Below are 20,168 nucleotides of genomic sequence, written 5' to 3'. Positions count from 1 at the left end.
TCCATTTCTATAGGTCTGTCTCCTATATTCTGTTCTGAATGCTCCAAGAAATTATCATCTCTGTCATAAATTCCTGTAAAGTTTTGAATTGTGGCCACTGATTTAGCCTTTAATCTTGAATTATTTTTTATACTGAAACATTAGGATCATGTAGGTGGGGGTAGTGAGGCATTTCTTAGAGTACTGGAAAGAGTCCTTAATTTGGTTTTTAGTATGTGAGTACTATATTTTAAAAAATTCCTCTCGATAAATATGCATCTTAGATTATAAGTTAAAACTTGACTTTGGCCTTTTTTACCGTGTTTCCCCGAAAATAAGACATCCTCCGAAAATAAGACCTACTTACAGGTTTCCTTCTTGAGTGAAATATAAGGCATCCCCCTGAAAATAAGGCCCCCCCCCAGGCTCTGTCTCAGAATGCCATTGCTAAACATGAGAGATTTGGTCCACTGATTCTAAAAGAAATCACAAGAAATTCACTAGGAAATTCAGGAAGTGGATTGTTATGATGATGTTCCAGAAGATGATGACATGATTGTCATTGAATAAATGAGTAAATTCTTGATACTGTAGGATTCACAGTTTGTCTGGTTTGTGTTGACAACTACTGTACTACTGTACCATATACAGGTAATAAATTTCCTTTATTTTCATTTAACAATAAATGTGTACCGTATTCTTCTTCATGGGAAAATAAGACATCCCCTGAAAATAAGACCTAGCACATCTTTGGGAGCAAAAATTAATATAAGACACTGTCTTATTTTTGGGGAAACAGGGTATTAATCTGCCTTTCTCTGAAGCTGCCTTTTCATTGGCCTTGAAGTTCCTTGTATTTATCTTACAAATGTTACTTTCTGTAAATGATAACCCCAAAGGTATTTAGTCATATATATATATATATATATATATATATATATATATATATATATATATATATTGATTCATATTTTTCATTATCAAAGGTGAGTATTTGAAGAAATGCTACTATATAGAACATTTAAAAACTTTAAGTAGGAAATAGAGTATATGTATTGACTATTCCGGTTGAAAACATACCAGCTTTTTAATGCATTTTTCCTCTTGTTTCTTTAGCAAGGTGAAGTAAGACTCAAATGTCTCACTGCTCTACAAGGGCTTTATTATAACAAAGAGCTTAATTCCAAACTGGAGCTTTTTACCAGTCGGTTCAAGGTTAGTGTTACTTTTAAGTATTTAAAAATTACCTATCATTTGAAAATATTTTTTTTTTTGCTTTCTCTTTAAAAATCTTTTTTTTTTTTTTTTTTTTGTCCTTAGGATAGAATTGTGTCTATGACCCTTGACAAAGAATACGATGTGGCAGTACAAGCAATAAAATTACTTACTCTTGTTTTACAGTAAGTATGTATTTATTGCATATTACTGATGTCCAGATTTTAAATAATATATTAGAAAATTTGGTTTCATTTATTTAGATCTAAATTTTAGTAACTTTTAAGTCATTGTATTTTTTTTTATTTTTTTATTAAGGCATTACATATGTGTCCTTATTCCCCTATTGTCCTCCCACCCCTGTCCTGTTCATGCACTCATCCCCCCTGGTGTCCGTGTCTATTGGTTAGGCTTGTATGCATGCATACAAGTCCTTTGGTTGACCTCTACCCCTTACTCCCACCCTCCCCTACCTTCCTTCTGAGGTTTGAGCATCTGATTGATGCTTCTCTGTCTCTGTTTTTGTTCATCAGTTTATGTTGTTCACTATAATCCGGAAATAAGTGATATCACGTGATATATATAGATATAGATATAGATATAGATATAGATATATAGATATATAGATATATAAATATAAATATATATATATATATATTTTTTTTTTAACAAATCTTTATTGTTCAGATTATTACAATTGTTTCTCTCTCTCTCTCTCTCTCTCTCTCTCTTCCCCACCCCCCAATAGCTCCCCTCCACCCGGTCCCCACCCCACCCTCTGCCCTTACACACACACACACCCCCCGCTGTCTTCATCCATAGGTATATGATTTTTGTCCAATCTATTCCCATACCTCCTAAACAGACACCCCTTTCCCTCAGAGAATTATCAATCCCCTCCCATTTTATGCCCCTGATTCTATTCTATTCACCAGTTTATTCTGCTCCTCAGATTTTTAATTCACTTGACTTTTAGATTCACTTGTTGATGGGTACGTATTTGTTGTTCATAATTTTTATCTTTTTTCTTTTTCTTCTTTTTAAAGAACACCTTTTAGCATTTCATATAATACTGGTTTGGTGGTGATGTACTCCTTTAGCTTTTTCTGATCTGTGAAGCTCTTTATCTGCCTTTAAATTCTGAATGATAACTTTGCTGGGTAGAGTAATCTTGGTTGTAGGTTCTTGCTATTGATCACTTTGAATATTTTTTGCCATTCCCATCTGGCCTGCATAGTTTCTGTTGAGAAATCAGCTGATAATATGGGTGTTCCCTTGTATGTAACTGTTTTTCTCTGGCTGCTTGTAAGATATTCTGTCTTTTGCTCTTGGCATTTTAATTATGATGTGTCTTGCTGTGGTCCTCTTTGGATTCCTTTTGTTTGGGGTTCTGTGTGCTTCCTGGACTTGTAAGTCTATTTGTTTCACCAGGTGAGGGAAAGTTTACGCTCATTATTTCTTCAAATAGGTTTTCAGTATCTTGCACTCCCTCTCTTCTTCTGGCACCCCCATAATTCTGATGTTGGTACTTTTGAAGTTGTCCCAGGGGTTTCTTACACTATCTTCAACTTTTTAGATTCTCTTCTCTTCTTGCTTCTGCGGAGGAGTGTCCTCTTGCTCTTTGTGTTCCAAATCTTTGACTTGATTTTTGCGTTCTTCTAGTCTGCTGTTGGGTCCCTGTATAATATTTTTTAATTGAGTCAGTGTATATTTAATTTCTAGTTGTTCCTTTTGCATATCCTTGAGTGTCTCATTAAATTTATCGGCCTTTTCTAGAAAATTCTTGAAAAACCTTATAACCGTGTTTTTGAACTCTACATCCAGTCTTTTGTTCTCCTCCATTTCTTTCGTTTAGATCTATTTCCTTTTCTCGGCATTTTCGCTGCTTCCCTGAGTTGGTAGGGTAGCTTTGTGTGCTGGGTGTCTTATATGGTTCAGTGGGTCAGCCTCACAGTTGCCTGATGTGGACACTCTTGGTGTACCCCTTTGTGGACTGTGTGTGCACCCTTGTTGTAGTTAAGTCTTGATTGTTGTTGGTGTCACTGGGGAGAATTGACCTCCAGGCCAATTGGCTGTGAGGACCCACTGTGTCTATAACAGAAGAATTGCTGTGCTGGAGACTGTTTATGGAGGAGGATTTGTTCCCGTAGGGCTTTGGTGCTCACTGAGTCTGTCTCTTAACCTGTTAACCGGGGAGTTCCCTTTTTAATTACGCAACATACAATGGGCGCATACTCTTTCGCTAGGACGTGTCAGTATGTCACGCCCAGTGGACGTAATTTTATATTATTATTTTTTTATTTATACTTAATTAAAATAAATGAAATACATATTTTTTCATTTATATATAAAGCACAAAGGAAAATACAAAATTAACAAACAAATAGAAAGGAATACCATTAATAAAACGGAAACATCGAATTAAAAAATTATAAATTTTACAAACAATTATAAAGATTACAAAAAATATATACCGTCCCTCTCAGGGCACAACATATATTTCAAGGACGTATTCATATGTCCTACCTGTTCCCAATAGTGTTTACGTTTGACGTATTTATTGGTCCTGCTCCGTTAACAGGTTAAATGTGTCCCTTATGAGAGTAGTTGGAAACTGGTGTCTCACACTTACCACTTAGATACACTATTTTCCGGATCTCCAATGGGGTGCAGTTCAGCTACTGTCTGAGGCCACCCAACAGGAGCTATCACAAAAAACTACAGTTTTCTCCTCTTTGCTTGGGATTTGGCAGTTTTGGAGCTGGAGCTGCAGTTTATTTCATTAAGCAGCCACAATATAAGCCATTTATATGTAAAAGCAGCTATGTGGAGCCTGGATGGGTTTGTAGAATGTGCAGGGCGTGTCCTCAGGGTGAGTTGGGGCCTCAGGGTGGGGCGGAGCCTCAGGATGTCACTAGGCTGGGGTGTGACAAACAGCTATGGTTTGTTGTCAGCAGTCTTTGCTTTTCTGAGTTTCCAAGTTTCCGCGTCCCCACACTCCAGCATAGTAAATAATTGCTGTGCTCACCTCTGCAAAAAAGTCACCCTCACTCTCGGACCCGATAGCCGACAGACTAGCTTCTCCCTGTAGGTGTCTGGGTCCCCCACGTGACCCCAGAAACTGAATTTTCAAAGTGATCGGGAGCTAGTTTCCCTTCAAGTTGAAAAAAAGCTGTGCGCCCAGTTTTCCGCCACTGGCCCAATTCATGTGCCTCCATACCTAAGCTTTTCAGCGCTTGTGCTCCTTTCTCTTTGAGCCAGCTTTCCCGTGGTTCTGGGTGATAGACATTTTTTCTTTTAGTTGTAGTTTTGAAATTGTTGTGCGATGTGCCAGATTAGTTGTTTACCGCCATCTTGGTTTTTTCTCATGTCATATTTATTATTTCACATAGCATAATGTTCTCCAGCTTAATTTTCCCATGTAAACTTGAGAAAGTAGGAAAAGGAAACCATGGAACTAGAAAAATTCTGAGCTAAGAATTCATGTGTGCTCATTCTTTTGGTTCATTTTCTTTCCATTTTAGTGTTTTAGATGCTCTTAAACTCCTGAGTGTAATAAATGTTCTTATTGTATTTTATTACACTTTCAGAAATTAGTATTTAATGAAACTAAACTTTTATTTAAATAATCTGAATTTAAACATTATGTTATAATGTAATAGTGATGCAAATAATTTTCTCTTTTAAAAATAATTGTGGTAATCCTGTGTCATAAAAGGCCAATATGTAAATCGACCAAATGGCAGAATGACCTGTTGCTGTGAAGCACACTGATCACCAGGAGGCAGACACCCAATGCAGGAGCTGCCTCCTGGTGGTCACTGTGCTCCCGGAGTGGGAGCGCCATTCAACCCGAAGCTGGGCTCAAGGCTGGCAAGTACAGCAGTGGTTGCGGGAGCCTCTCTTGCCTCCATGCAGTGTTAAGGATGTCCAAGAATTGCAGGCCAGGCTGAGGGGACACCCCTTCCCCCCAAATGCACCAATTTTGTGCACCAAGCCTCCATTATGTATATGACAGAATTTATCAATTTAAGTGTTCAGGTCGGTGGCATAATGTACATTCACGTTGTGCAGCCATTACCATTATCCATCTGCAGAACACTTTTATCCCTTTATATTGAAACTCTATACCCATTAAACACTAACTCTTTCTTCTTCCCTCCCCTCCTCACCTCCCAATCCCTAGTGACCACTGTTCTACTTTCTATCTTTATGAATTTGACTATTTTAGGTGCCTTATATAAGTGGAATCATACAATATTAGTCCTTTTGTATCCGGCTTATTTACTTCAGCATTTTAGTGTTTGTCCATATTGTAATACATATAAGAATTTGATTCCTTTTTGAGGCTCAATAATATTCCATTGTATGTTTATACCACACTAGAGGCCCGGTGCATGATCAGGGCTGGGGAGGGACACAGGAGTTTGACCAGCTGGGGCAGAACCGCAGGAGGGCTCCAGGGCATGTCCGGCCCATCTCGCTTGTCCCAATCTGCCGAACCCCAGCAGAAAGCTAACTTACTGGTCGGAATGTCAACCAGTACACGTCATAACAACTGGTTGACCAGTCAACTGTCTATCACCTGGTGGTCCGTGCATGTCATAGTGACTGGTCGATTGGTCCGTTGTCTGTTCCCTGGTGGTCAGTGAATGTCATAGTGAGCAGTTGAGTGACCTTAGCATATTATACTTTTGATTGGTTAAATGGACGACTGGACAGTTAGCATATTAGGCTTTTATTATATAGGATTTTATTTATGTATTCATCTGTCAGTGGACATTTAGGTTGTCAACATGATCCAAATAACTGCAAAAGGGTCCTTTTTTATTATAGCATATTAATTATGACATTCATCATGTAGCCAGTGAAATTTGGTAAAACAAATGAGAGATGACCAATATGATTTTAAATCATATTGGAAAGCCATGGTGATTTTAAAATTTTAATACTGGTGAATATGCAAAGAGATCATTGGCTTAGAATAAAGAAGAGTATAGAGACAAATGCAATGAACCCAGGAACCTAGTATAGGGTGAGGATTGCATTTTCTATAAAAAAGTAAATGGTTTTGTGACATCAAGGTTATATTTAGGGGGAAAATTAACCCTTTGCACTCCGAACAATTCTGGACATTGGCTACCAGCTACTCCGAACCATTCTGGACATTGGCTACCAGCTACTCGACGCTACTTTGCGAAACATGCGTTGAATTAACTCAATTCCCCGTAATCACTAATAAACTGCAATGTCCCCTGATAGGGGACATCCGAGCGATATGCTAGAATTCCAATATCCCCTGAGAGGGGACAGTGGACTGCAAAGGGTTAAATTAGATATCTATTTAATTTCTTATACAAAAATAATTTCCAGATGGATGAAAAGTTTAGATGCAAATAAGTGAAACCACTTAAGTACTGGATGAAAATTCGGAAAGATTGTTTTATATTTAAAATTACTGAGCAATATCTTTCTGAGCATGACATAAAACAAAAGGAAATTTTGGATAAAAATAATCACTGAATTAACTATATTTAAATCTAATACATAAAATACTACCATAAACCCACAAAACACATGGCAGATTGGGCAAAACTATTGTATCATAGGAGTCATTTTCAATTTATAATAATAAAAGCTAATTAGACTGGATATGCTACCAGACAACCTTTCAGACAAAAGCAACCTTCCAGACAAAAGCCGGGGCTGTGAGGGAAGCCCGGGTTCTGGGTGCCAGAGGGAAGCCTGTGCTGGCAGCTAGGGGAAGAAAGGCCTACTCTTGCATGAATTTCGTGCATGAAGCTTCTAGTAAATCAATAAAAAGAGCAGAAACCCAATAGGAAAACAGTCAAAAGGCAGTAACCAGATCATTGATAGAAAATAAAATAAAAATTTAAACATATGAACCGAAACTGGTTTGGCTAAGTCAATAGAGTGTCGGCCTGCGGACTGAAAGGTCTTGGGTTCGATTCCAGTCAGGGGCATGTACCTTGGTTGTGGGCACATCTCCAGTGGGGGTGTGTGCATGAGGCAGCTGATCTATGTTTCTAACTCGCTCTCTCTCTTCCTCTCTCTCTGTAAAAATTCAATAAAGTATATTTTAAAAAATTTAAACGTATGAAAAGATGTTTAGCCACACTTTAGAGAGGTATTAAAATTAGATAATTATTTTACCTACTAAGGGCCCAGTGCATGCATTTGTGCCCTGGTGGGGTCCCTCAGCCGGGCCTGTGTTCTCCTAATCCGGGACCCCTTGAGAGTTGTCTGGCTGCCGATTTTGCCCAATTTCGTGAGCCCTGCTTCTGACTGAGGGGGTGCTTTCCCTGTGGAGTACATTGACTATTAGGGAGCAGCTCCTGTATTGAACATCTGCCCCCTGGTGGTCAATGCTCGTCATAGCGACCAGTCATTCTGCTGTGTGGTTAATTTGAATATTAGCCTTTTATTATATAGGATATGAATATAATTAAAATATTGAATAATATTGAAAAAAAATTACAAATTAATAGTACTCTATATATTTCTCTAGCTTCTCATCTCCATAATACCTTATAGACATTTTTTTCTTGTTTCTTATACTGATATTTTTATGAAGTGTGATTTTCATTTATGTTGGTTTAGCCATGTATATAAATAGTAACTGAAACTTCCAAGAAATATTCCTTCTCAAATAGTTAAAATGAATGAACTGATTTGAATCATGTATGTTTTTTAAAATCATAAACTAGTGATTTTTCTAAAAACAATCCAGTATTATACATAAGCAGATTAAATCAAAGTGCTATTGACACTTGAATTTTAACATTTTGATTTTGTTTATCTTCAAAGAATTAATATTTCCTTTGACTTCACACTTCTGGAAACCTTGAACATAACAACAAAAAAAACAACAAAAAGGATCTTAGATCCTAAACTAAACACCTCAATGTACTTAGGCTTTTCTCTTTGGGGTGGTCTTATGATTCTTAATTTACATATAATGTTAAAAACCTAGATTATTTATCTCACAGTCGACTAGAAGCATATAAGCTCTTTAGCACTTATATTTTAATCAATTTCTGTTGTCTTATATGGCTTTCAGTACATGGTGGATGAAGTATTCTTCATCATTGTATGATAACTGGTTATTAGTATATTTTAATGTGGTGATATCCTATAAAATAAAGGTGTGATATGCAAATTGACCATCATACCCTCACAAGATGGCCGCATATGACCAGGCCAGCAGGGGTGTTAGTGAGGGGCGACTAAACGATTGAACAAGCAGGCTGCGTGGGGCGACCAGGCTGGTGGAGGGGCTGTGAGGGACCATCAGGCCAGAGATTGGGGGGGGGCAGTTAGGGGTGACCAGGCAAGTGGGTGGGGGCAGTAAGAAGTGACCAGGCCAGTGCAGGGGGTAGATGAGGACAATTAGGCTGGCAGGGGTGCAGTGTGGGGTGACTAGGCTGGCGGGGGGGTGGGGTGAGCAGTTGGGAGTGACCAGGCAGGTGAACTATTAGGAGCCAGTGGTCCAGGATTGTGAGAGGGATGTCTGACTGCCAATTTAGGTCCAATCCTGCATTTGGACATTCTCCAAGGCACATGTGTGAAACACAAGGCCCGCGGGCCAAATCCAGCCCGCCAGGCCTTGCAATGTGGCCCGCACCGCGCTGTCATCACTGCACTCGGCTGTCAGTTTATGACTGTTCAGTAAACCATTCGGCCCGCGATTTAGGCTGGATTTTAGATTTTGGCCCCTTCTCTGATTGAGTTCGACACCCCTACTCCAAGGGGTTCCAGATTGGAGAGGTTGCAGGCTGGGCTGAGAGCACTCTCCCACCCACTGTGCATGAATTTTATGCACCGGGCCTGTAGTCATCACATAATATTGCTGTGAAATGTATGCAGTATTCTCTGATTATTAACTAAGCTCTTAGCGTGCCACTATTCCACTTTACTTTCTACATTAGTTTATATTATTTTCCTTTTCCTTTGATGTCCTTGTTTTACATTATTAGTTCTCTTTATAGTGTATCTTCACTTTAGTTATTGATTGGACTTTTACCTCTCATTGATTTTAGATGTTCACAAAATATTCAGCTCTTTTGTCATGCAAGCTTTTACTGATAGATGACAATCAAATAAAGTTGATGTCTTCTTTTTAATTTTTCTTAACACGGTGAAAGTATGAGCATGGATTTTTGTACTCACTATGCTTAAAATTATACCACTACTAAAAAGACTGCTACTATTTACTTTTTAGGAGTAGTGAAGAAGTTCTTACTGCAGAAGATTGTGAAAATGTCTATCATCTGGTGTATTCAGCTCACCGGCCAGTAGCAGTAGCAGCTGGAGAATTTCTCTACAAAAAGTAAATCTGTTTTTCTGTTATTATTTCCTTTAAAAGTTTCAATTTTCCTTCTCCAATTCCTTTAATTTATTTAAGTTATATCTTTAAAGGAGAATTGTACCCAGTTGTTTTTATGGATATGCTTAAAAATGTACCTAACTGTATCACAATGTTAAGACCTTTTCCTAATTTTTTACTTTTACTCTGATGTCAGCTTCCAAAAAAATGCTTAATTTTGCGGTGAAACATTTATTTTAAAAAGTACCGTATTTTTCGGACCATAAGACGCACTTTTCCCAACCCCCAGAAGTGGGGGGAAAAAGTCCCTGCGTCTTATGGTCCAAATATAGCCTACACATATACTTTAAAAAAAAAGTTTTTTTACTTGCCCGGCTCTGTGTGGTCTCTGTGTGCTTGCCCGGCTCTAAAATGGTTCTAAATGCTGCTGTTTACTTTACAGGGTTGATTACATGTGTTTATGACTGTGTTGTTGGGTTTTAATGCACATAAAATATTTTAGGACACTATTTGTTTCAGAATCTTTTTTTCTTCATTTCCCTTCTCTAAAAACTGGTGCGTCTTATGGTCCGGTGCGTCTTATGGTCCGAAAATACAGTATATGATGTAAAACATTCACACTGCAATTTTCTATTTGTTACTATCCAGTGTTCTCTCTTTTTTTATTTATAAAGAAAAACAACCACGATATCCATAGAGAGAGGCCACTAAGTCCAGACTTTGGAAAAATTATATAAGGATAGAAGGGAAATGCATGTTCAGTTTAAGAATATTTATCATAGATTTATATGCATAAATGGTATAGGTTAGTTATTGCCTTTTATAAAGTAAGATTTATAAAAATAATTTATAACTATGAAGTTAAGATTGCTGGGAAGTACCATCAAGTGTGAAATTATGTACTTTAGTATAATGTTGGACAGTATTCACCTAACTACCTTCCAATTACTCCTTTGTTAGGTGCTTATATATGGAATCCAGGTTTTTTACATTAGGAAGTACTGTAAAAGTAAATATTTTGCATTGGTTTGCAGGCTCTTCAGTCGTAGAGATCCAGAGGAGGATGGAGTCATGAAAAGAAGGGGACGACAAGGTCCAAATGCCAACCTTGTTAAGACCTTGGTATTTTTCTTCCTGGAAAGTGAGGTTAGTTGATATTCATTTTTAACTTATGCCAATTTTTTAAGGTTATTCCTTTTATGTTCATGCAAGATGTTGGTCTGTATATTTTTTATTTGTAATGTTTTTGACAGGTTTTTATATCAGTAATGTTGATCCTCTAAAATCAATTGGGAATCTTTAGGGTTATTTAAACTTTACAGTATAAAGGGAAATATTTGCTTATATATCGAATTATTAAGTATACACACATTTTGTTTTTTGTAACCATAATGACTCTGACTCAGTTAAAGATATATATATAACACACATATATATATATATATAATGTGTGTGTGTGTGTGTGTGTGTGTGTGTGTGTATGTATTTTTTAAAGGCTAAGTGTCCATTTGTCTGACCGGTAGCTGTGATGCTCACTGACCTCTAGAGGTCAGCTGCTCAATGTGGGAGCTGGCATGATACACACTGGCCATCTATACTAATAAAAGGGTAATATGCTAATTAGACCAGACGTCCTTTTGGACAAAGCCATGATGGCGGGGGCTGAGGTAGAGGTGGTTGGGGGTGAATCAGGCCGGCAGGGGAGAGCAGTTAGGGGCGATCAGGCAGGCAGGGGAGCGGTTAGGGGTGATCAAGCAGGCAGGCAGAGTGGTTAGGGGAGAACAGGCAGGCAGGTAGAGGGGTTAGGGGTGATCAGGCCGGCAGGCAGCTCAGTGGTTAGAAGCCAGTGATCCTGGATTGGAGAGGGTGTAGGCTGGGATGAGGCGACACCCCTCCCCCCACCTGCACGAATTTTATGCACTAGGCCTCTAGTTTAAAAATAAAGGGCACCACAGAACTGGCGCTGACAAACCAATTCTCAGCTCTCAGCTTTCCCCAAGAGGGACATAGCCCTTGCCACCACCCAGAGCGATACCCCGCCAAGGCTGTCAAGACCCATGATGGAAAATGTGACCCACAGCACAGCCCAGCCCAGAAAAGGTTGCTGTGGATGCCAGATAATGACATCACATAGCAATGCCTGGCCTCCTCTCCCTAACGATAGCCTCCTTACAGTTTCTTCAGCTTTATAGCCATGTGCAAACATTTTACACTTTCACCAAATGTTTGTGAAGCGTTTTCCCATGCTTCATCTCATTTGATCCTCACAGAAGTCCTAGAGTAGGTAGATAGGAGACTTGGTAGAATCTTTTTTTTTTTTTTTTTTTTTTTTTTTTTATTAGCCAGAAAACGGAAATTTAGAAACTTGATCGGACTGAAAAGAAGAAAGAAATGGTGGAATTTGAAAATGACCAGGTTTTCTCACTGCTCAGAATACACTGAGTGGCCAGATTATTATGATCTCTGAACACATAATAATCTGGCCACTCAGTGTATATATCCTATATAATAAAAGGCTAATATGCAAATTGTCCCCTCGACCAGGAGTTCGACCAGCAGGCAGGCCAGCCAACCTCCCATGTCCCCTCCCCCTTTCCAGGCTGGCCAGATCCCACCCATTTGCAAATTCATGCACCAGGCTTCTAACACACACCCACACACACACACACACACACAGTGGCCAGATTATTATGTGTTCAGAGATAATAATAATCTGGCCACTCAGTGTACAGTTAAACACGGCTGCAGTTAAATATTTTACCCTTTGTTTTCCCTGCATGATTTACAATAATAATCTTCTTCATGTTGATATTTACTGCTGTGTTGCTGACAGTTACCTGAAAGAGATCTTGGGGTGCTTCACTGGGCTGGAAAAAGTTTAGCTAATTCAGAAAGCAGATCTAATTAAGCAAGTTTATTTTCTATATAAAAGGCTAAGTTCATTCACACATGCATGATACATATAAAGCTCTCGCTGGCGTCAATCACATGCATGTGTTTCGATCTGTCATTGTTGATCGTGAATTTGGTTGACACTATTATAGAGAAAGGGTGAATAGCGATATTAAAATATTTCTTCTAATTTCTTTTCAATGTGTATGAATCTGCACTGAGGCACTAGTATTTTATAATTGATAAGTTAACTCATGTAATATTAATTCCAATTAGGCTATCAATATGTATGCATGTAATATTTTCAAAAATAATTTTCATGTTAATGATTATTATAAGAAATGTTTAATGCTACTACCTCGCAAGGTTTTCTTATACACAAGTTAAGGCTTTTCTCTGTTCTTTGTTCCATCTGAACTCAAAAGCTGATTGCTGTTTCTTTTGTACATGGTGTCCACAAAACTTCCTTTCTTTTGAGTTTAGGCTAGTATGCTATTTGTTTAAGAGTACCTTGCTCTTTTTTAATTAGTTACATGAGCATGCAGCATACCTTGTGGATAGCATGTGGGACTGTGCTACTGAGCTGCTGAAAGACTGGGAATGTATGAATAGCTTGTTGCTGGAGGAGCCACTTAGTGGAGAGGAAGGTAAGGATGTTTAATTATGATATTTTTATTGTCCAGACAGTTTTGAAAATAGGTTTTACTTATTCCATTTATTTATTCTTGTGTTCAAATAATTGAGTGAAAACCTTACTTTGTGAATAATTCTGTTTTCATACACATGAATTTTATGCTATATAGATAGATGTATTTGCCATCAACATTCTTGAATTTTTTTTATTTTTTTTTTTTGGTATCTGTGTACATATGTTCTTTGCTAAAATTGTGAACCAGTGGTATACAGATTTATAATTTTTAGGAAGGTTTAACTTGTTTGGATATTTTTTGTTGTACAGTAATGGTATTTTCTTTATATATTAGGTCTATCACTAGCAGAAGGAGCTCTTATGTAATAATTATAAATGTCATTTAGGGAAAATAGATTAACTCTGATTTTTTTTTTCCAGCACTGACAGACAGACAAGAGAGTGCTCTGATTGAAATAATGCTTTGTACCATCAGACAAGCTGCTGAATGTCATCCTCCTGTGGGAAGAGGAACAGGAAAAAGGGTATGCCAATACATTTTTATTATTCTAAACTATGTCTTTCTTTTTTTTCAATATCATTTATAGTTACATTTGTAACTATAGAATCAAATTTTAAAATCTTATATTTTATTATTCAGATGATTTTTGTTTATAAATATTTGTTAGAACTAAATTTTACAACATTAGCAATTTGGGAATTTTCTTCCATAAGATACTTTGTTGGTTACTGCAGAGATACAGTGATTGACAGGTCTTGCCTTTAGGACCGAATATAATCCACTGTTTTAGAATGGTGTTTGCCTTTTCTGGTTTATTTTTAGATTAGCTTTACATTTTTATATTGATTGACGAGAGAGGGAGACTGATTTGTTGTCCCTCTCATTTATTGATTGGCTGATTCTTTTATGTGCCCTGACTGGGGGTGGCGGGGGGGAATCAAACCTACAATCTTGGCATATTGGGATGACACTCTAACCACCTTAGTTACTTTGCCAAGGGCTTTAGATTTGCTTTTAATGAATAAAACATAATTATTCATTAATGAGGAAATTCCTCCTCTGGCTGTGTTGCTTAGCTGGTTTCGCATTGTCTCATGTACCAATGGGGTTTGATCCCCCATCAGGACACTTGTCTGATTTGTGGGTTCTACCCCCGTGGGGGGCCATTCAGGAGGCAGCTGTTGGTTGTCTCGCTCTCACATCCATGTTTCTCTCCTTCCTTCTTTTCTCTCTAAAAATGAATTCTAAAGAAAAATAAATAACAAATCAAGTCTAAAATACATTTAAAATGGGGAAATTCCTGTTTCCTGGGATTAGATTTTAATGTATCATTGCAGAGTTCACATATATTTGTATTGTAGATCAACAATTACATAGGCTTTCAAGCTTTTATGATTGTGAATCACAAAAATACAATTTTATATTATGACCTATCCTGTTTCCCCGAAAAAAGACAGTGTCTTATATTAATTTTTTCCTCCCAAAGTTGTGCTAGGTCTTATTTTCGGGGGATGTCTTATCTTTTCATGCGCTAGGTCTTATTTTCGGAGGATGTCTTATTTTCGGGGAAACACGGTAGTACATATCTATATATGTGTTTTTGTGTGTAACTAAAAGAAAGTTCATAAAATAATGAAACTCAGAGTATGTGATGTATTCTATTTTCTTTCTTTTCTGTTTTTTAATTACTGGTAGTGACTTTTTTTTTAACACTTAATTCTTGCTTTTATTGAATTGAAACAAGCATATAATCTAACAGTCCAAAAAAACAATGGCAAGGTTTTAATGGTGCCTAGCCCAATTTTCAGGACCATGTTTTGTACCCTAGAACTATCTACTTTTTATACTGTCTCTTTTTGAATACACTTCTGTATTTTCATGCTTATACTACTCTCTCACAACAGTAATGATTAACTTTCTATCATAATAGATTGTCATTTACCTCTGAAATCTACCCCTTCTCATTCCCACCCAAATCACCAACTTTTGGTTAAAATAATTCACATATTATTACTATATAAATATTGTTCTCTGATAGGTGCTAGTCTGGTAGTGACTTATAATGTTGAATTTATAACCCATGGTTCATGGCCTGCAGTTTAGAGTATGATGAAATGCTATTTAATCCTATTATTATATAAGCTCCTAAACTATATTTCCTGTTCCTAACAGCTGCTTCTTGGTTAATCTAATTGGGTATTGATTTTGCCGCTAGAACTATTCAAAGTTGGGTGTTTTGTGTGTGTGTGTGTGTGTGTGTGTGTGTGTGTGTGTGTGTGGTTGTTATTTTAGGTGGCTTGTTTATTTATTTATTTATTTATTTATTTATTTATAATGTGCAAGTTATTCTCTTTGTCACTTTTGGCTTTCAAGTTTTATATTAGAAAATTTTGTATCCATCATCTAAAATGTACTTTTATTATTTATTTTGTTTATCTTAAACTAGAGAGTACCTAATGGTGTCAGTGGCTTAGTACTTATAAGTGTTGTGTTACCTTTTAGGTGCTGACAGCGAAGGAGAAAAAGACCCAGTTGGATGATAGGACAAAAATCACTGAACTTTTTGCTGTGGCCCTTCCTCAGTTATTAGCTAAAGTAAGTTTATGTGAATATCAGAATGTTACTAAGAAATAACAGATCTTGTTTGGAACTGTCACAGAATTTTATTGTAATATTTATCATTATTGTGATGTTTTTAATTTTTTTCTTTAAATTTCAAAGTACTCTGTAGATGCAGAAAAGGTGACTAACTTGTTGCAGTTGCCTCAGTACTTTGACTTGGAAATATATACCACTGGACGATTAGAAAAGGTATGCTGTTTTCTGTGTATTAAAACACCTTAGAAAGGTATTAGTTTAGTTAATCCCATCACATTGTTTTAAACTATTTTTAAAAATATATTTATAACTTCTATATGTTAGGAAACATAGCTTATATGTCTTCTGTATTTTATTAAATTGGATTTAGAGAATGGCACTAATAAAGCTTCCCCTTGATTCATATTCACAGTCATACTCTCATTCCTAGCCATTATGTGATTATCAATGATTATTTACAGAGATTGAGGGTGGGTAACAGGACAATAACAATTAGAAAAAGAAAGTAGCTAATATCCATTGAAATTTTTACTTTCCAGGAACTGTTGTAAGTTATTTATGTGTTAAAATTCTCATCAGAGCCCTATGAAATGGTGATATTATTCTTGTTAATGTTAAGGAAATAAGTATGGGTGGATCAGTGCTTATTTACCATGATTAGAAAAACACCACAAAATATATGTTCTTAAATAAAGTAGTTACTTTATTTTAAGCTTTTTATCATCGTGGTGTACTTGCTTTGTGCCTACCATGTATACATTCGTTTTAATGGAAAAAACAAACAACAAAACTTTGATTTTTGCAGCATTTGGATGCCTTATTACGACAGATCCGGAACATTGTAGAGAAGCACACAGATACAGATGTTTTGGAAGCATGTTCTAAAACTTACCATGCTCTCTGTAACGAAGAGTTTACAATCTTCAACAGAGTAGATATTTCAAGAAGTCAACTGATAGACGAATTGGCGGATAAATTTAATCGGCTCCTTGAAGATTTTCTGCAAGAGGTATATATTTTGTCATTTGGGCCTCCTCCCCTTCAGTAACTGAATTATTCACCTGTCCTGGCGATAGTGCCTAGCAGTATGTTGAAAAGATGTTCATACTTTTTGTTCTATGATTCATCATGCTACTATTACTCCTCCACCAACATAGGAAGGTGGTAAAAAATCTGTGACTTGGGGGAAGGTGAACGCAAAACTAACATCTTTTTTTAAAAAATTATTTTATTTTAAATAAATGATCTGGGAAGTTGCCAGGGTTTAGTTGATTATGAGACTATTATGGAACAGGGTGTTAATGAAACAGAAAAGTAGAGCTAGCCTCTGGACATGCAGTCTCAAAAGTAGGGTATTTTTAGTGTATAGTCTTTGATATCATAAAACTTTGAGGAACTGCTTTTATACCCACTGTCGAATTTTGGGTTTTGGGTGTTTTATCTATTGTACTTCTAAAGAGGCTTAAAGCATGCCACTCAACCACCCTTGTATTTTTATTGTGATTTTTATCATCTCTGGAAATATATTTAACAGTCTAATGGATTTGCATACAGTAAAAATTTATACTCAAATTAATGTATTTAAGCCTTTTCAACATCACTTTTATCATTAATGCTACAAAAATCATGGGGACTTTGTAGTTTTCAGGTTTCTTGTTTTAGAATTCTTTAACGTTCTTTTGTTTATGTGTAATGTTGCATGCTTACTAATTTTTGCTTAATTGGCAGTTTGTTCAAATATTTTGGTGTACAATGATCACATTAGTTAAAAATTTTAATGGCTGTATACTTCCCTGGGTATGATTGTTATTAGGACAAGATAATTTAAAATCAACCAGTATTTTGTTAATTAAGTTTAATTACTTTGTAGAAAAATTAAAGTTTAAAAACAACTAAGTGTTTTTTGAGAGACCCAGGGTTTGATAAAGTAAGTTGGGTAGTATTTAACAAACTTTATAAGTTTTATCTATTAAGACTCATACAATTTTCAAAAACTTAAGTCACTCTAATTTGTAAAGTTGATATCCAGAAAGGACTAGCATGCCTAGTCCTTACTCAGAGCTTTTTTTTCCAAATTGTGATTGGTCTGATAATCTTTCTTGAATGCTCTATTTGTGTTGGTTTTGTCCTTTAGTTGTTAACTTTATGATCTTTTGCTTGTCTTCTAATATACTTTTCTTTATTGACCTTATGTATTTGTTACTGTGAAAGAGCAGATGTCTTCATAGTTTTGTGTCTAGGTTACATGAAGGAAAAAGTGAGAATGTCACTCACTTTTTCTCTCTTGGGTATAATGTACTTGTGATAACTACTGTGTTACCTCATGCCAGCCACATTGCTTTAAATTTAACCAGATTTAGGTATTGACTGGCACATTTAATATGTGGTTTTTATTAGTGTATTCTTTCTTTTCAAGGTAGTGTCGCCAATGTGATAGCCAGAAGTGTTTTACTTTGGTGGTTATTAATGTTTAATATTGTGTAATTAATATTCATAGGGTGAAGAACCTGATGAAGACGATGCATACCAGGTATTGTCAACATTGAAGAGAATCACTGCTTTTCATAAGTAAGTTGAATCTTAAAGTTTCTGATTTCTTAAAACTAGCAAAACCACCTTGCATATTTTGAGGTTATAAAGCTATCAAATTCATTGCTAAGTTTCTTTTACTTTCTGGGGGAAAAGTACTTGAATTGGATAATCACTGGAAAATTATGAACTAACATACTTGTAAAAAAAAAAAATTACACATTTATGCTGTTGTGGTGCATCTTAAAAAAAGTTTGATATATTTTAACATTTTGTTAACACTCAAGTCCAAAACAAATGTGATTAAGCTTAAATTTTTAATATAACTTAATTCTTTTTTACAGTGCCCATGACCTTTCAAAGTGGGATTTGTTTGCTTGCAATTACAAACTGTTGAAAACCGGAATTGAAAATGGAGACATGCCTGAGCAGGTTGTTATTATTTACAAGTTTTATACTTAACTTGGAGAATGAAGAATTGCAACTTTAATTTTAACTTTATTTTCTTGGTTCTTTTTACAGATCGTTATTCATGCACTGCAATGTACTCACTATGTAATCCTTTGGCAGCTTGCAAAGATAACTGAAAGCAGCTCTACAAAGGTTGGTGGCAGTTCATTGGATTTTTTATTAATGTAATTAACTGTTTTCAGCAAGCTTATGCATTTAATAGGACCAATTTACTTTGGTAAAGTCTTGCTTACTTCTGATCTACTGTTTAGGCATGTATACTTTAAAAAATAATCTTATTTGTAGTTTGATGTCTATTGATTGAAAACTTGTTTTGCTTTAGAGTATGATTTATAATTAAATATTGTGCACATTTGAAGGTGGCCCAACTTACGGGTTCCCATATTACCCTCAAAAGTATTGAGTACTCTTTTGAGAAACAAAAATTTTGTAAATGATGACCAAGAATCTTTGAAACAAGCAGATGCAGCTGTTAGATTACATAAAGGGATGATTACAAGCCAGTTGCTTTGGTATTGTTTTAGGATCATCTCAGAATCTCTCTGTTCCAAATTGATAAATCACTTTCTGGTTGAATGTAATGTTCAAGCTACTATGTCTTGTAGAACTTTCAAAAATTTTATCCGTAATGATAATACTGTTTCCATTTGTAAATTTATTGCATGAAACATTATACAGCCCTAGCTGGTTTGGCTCAGTCGGCCTAAGGATTGAAGGGTTCTGGATTTTATTCCAATAAAGAGCATATGCCTGGGTTGTGGGCACAATCCCCATTAGGGGGAGTGCAGGAAGCAGCCAATCAATTGATTCTCACTCATCATTGATATATTTCTCTCTCTCTCTCCCTCTCCCTTTCTCTCTGAAATCAATTAAAAAAATTTTTTTTAAAGAAAAACATTGTACTTATTCATAGCAGAAGATGTTGCCTTAAATATTATTTGGGCACATTTTTATAAGTATTAAGTAGTATCTGAGTTACAGAATTAGTTGTTTATGGGTATTTTCCTCATAAAGGAATTCTCTCTTAAAAAACAAAAGATCTAATTGGCTTTATTGAACAATAAATGAATTGGGCAGTATCCCATCTAGTAAATAGAAAGGTGCTCTCAGGAATTCTCTTGATAATCAGTTTGTTTTGCATAGAAACCACAGATAATTTTAAATGCTTAGAATTTTCCTGAGCTCTTTTAAGCACAAGATGCTGTTATATCAGCAAATGGACATTTCCCCCTTGAAAAAGTAATGCAATTTTGTTGTTAAAATAGAGTATTTTTTGTCAAAACACCCAAGAATTACCAAGCTTAAAGTAGAAACAGTGATCATATTAATAAATATGATTATTCACTTATGTTGAAAGTAGTGAGTTAAAATTAAAATGGGAAAAAGGCAATACTTTTACTAGAGGAAAAGGGGTAAAATGAATGTTACGGAATACAAAATTATGCTGAAGGTTGATTGCGTTTTCTTCACCAAATCAATGTTTGAGT

The 20,168-nt window shown here is 36.0% G+C and overlaps 1 protein-coding gene across 11 annotated transcripts in view; it reads left to right on the top strand.

The window, feature by feature from the left end:
• The window catches only part of STAG2 (STAG2 cohesin complex component), a 148,908-nt gene that overhangs the window by 93,523 nt on the left and 35,217 nt on the right, over positions 1-20,168 (top strand). For all 11 annotated transcript variants that reach the window (XM_084870782.1, XM_084870786.1, XM_084870781.1 and 8 more), the window contains 12 exons: positions 1,096-1,194; positions 1,300-1,379; positions 9,437-9,544; positions 10,576-10,687; positions 12,963-13,080; positions 13,503-13,606; positions 15,586-15,678; positions 15,805-15,894; positions 16,487-16,690; positions 18,179-18,249; positions 18,555-18,642; positions 18,733-18,813. In XM_084870782.1, the coding sequence (XP_084726908.1) occupies positions 1,096-1,194; positions 1,300-1,379; positions 9,437-9,544; positions 10,576-10,687; positions 12,963-13,080; positions 13,503-13,606; positions 15,586-15,678; positions 15,805-15,894; positions 16,487-16,690; positions 18,179-18,249; positions 18,555-18,642; positions 18,733-18,813 (1,248 nt within the window). The remainder of the gene's footprint in view (positions 1-1,095; positions 1,195-1,299; positions 1,380-9,436; positions 9,545-10,575; positions 10,688-12,962; positions 13,081-13,502; positions 13,607-15,585; positions 15,679-15,804; positions 15,895-16,486; positions 16,691-18,178; positions 18,250-18,554; positions 18,643-18,732; positions 18,814-20,168) is intronic.

The sequence above is a fragment of the Pipistrellus hanaki genome (assembly GCF_964339955.1).
Source record: "Pipistrellus hanaki genome assembly, chromosome: X".
NCBI lineage: Eukaryota > Metazoa > Chordata > Mammalia > Chiroptera > Vespertilionidae > Pipistrellus > Pipistrellus hanaki.
The sequence above is the reverse complement of the archived record's forward strand: the minus strand, read 5'-3'. Positions and strand labels throughout refer to the sequence as shown.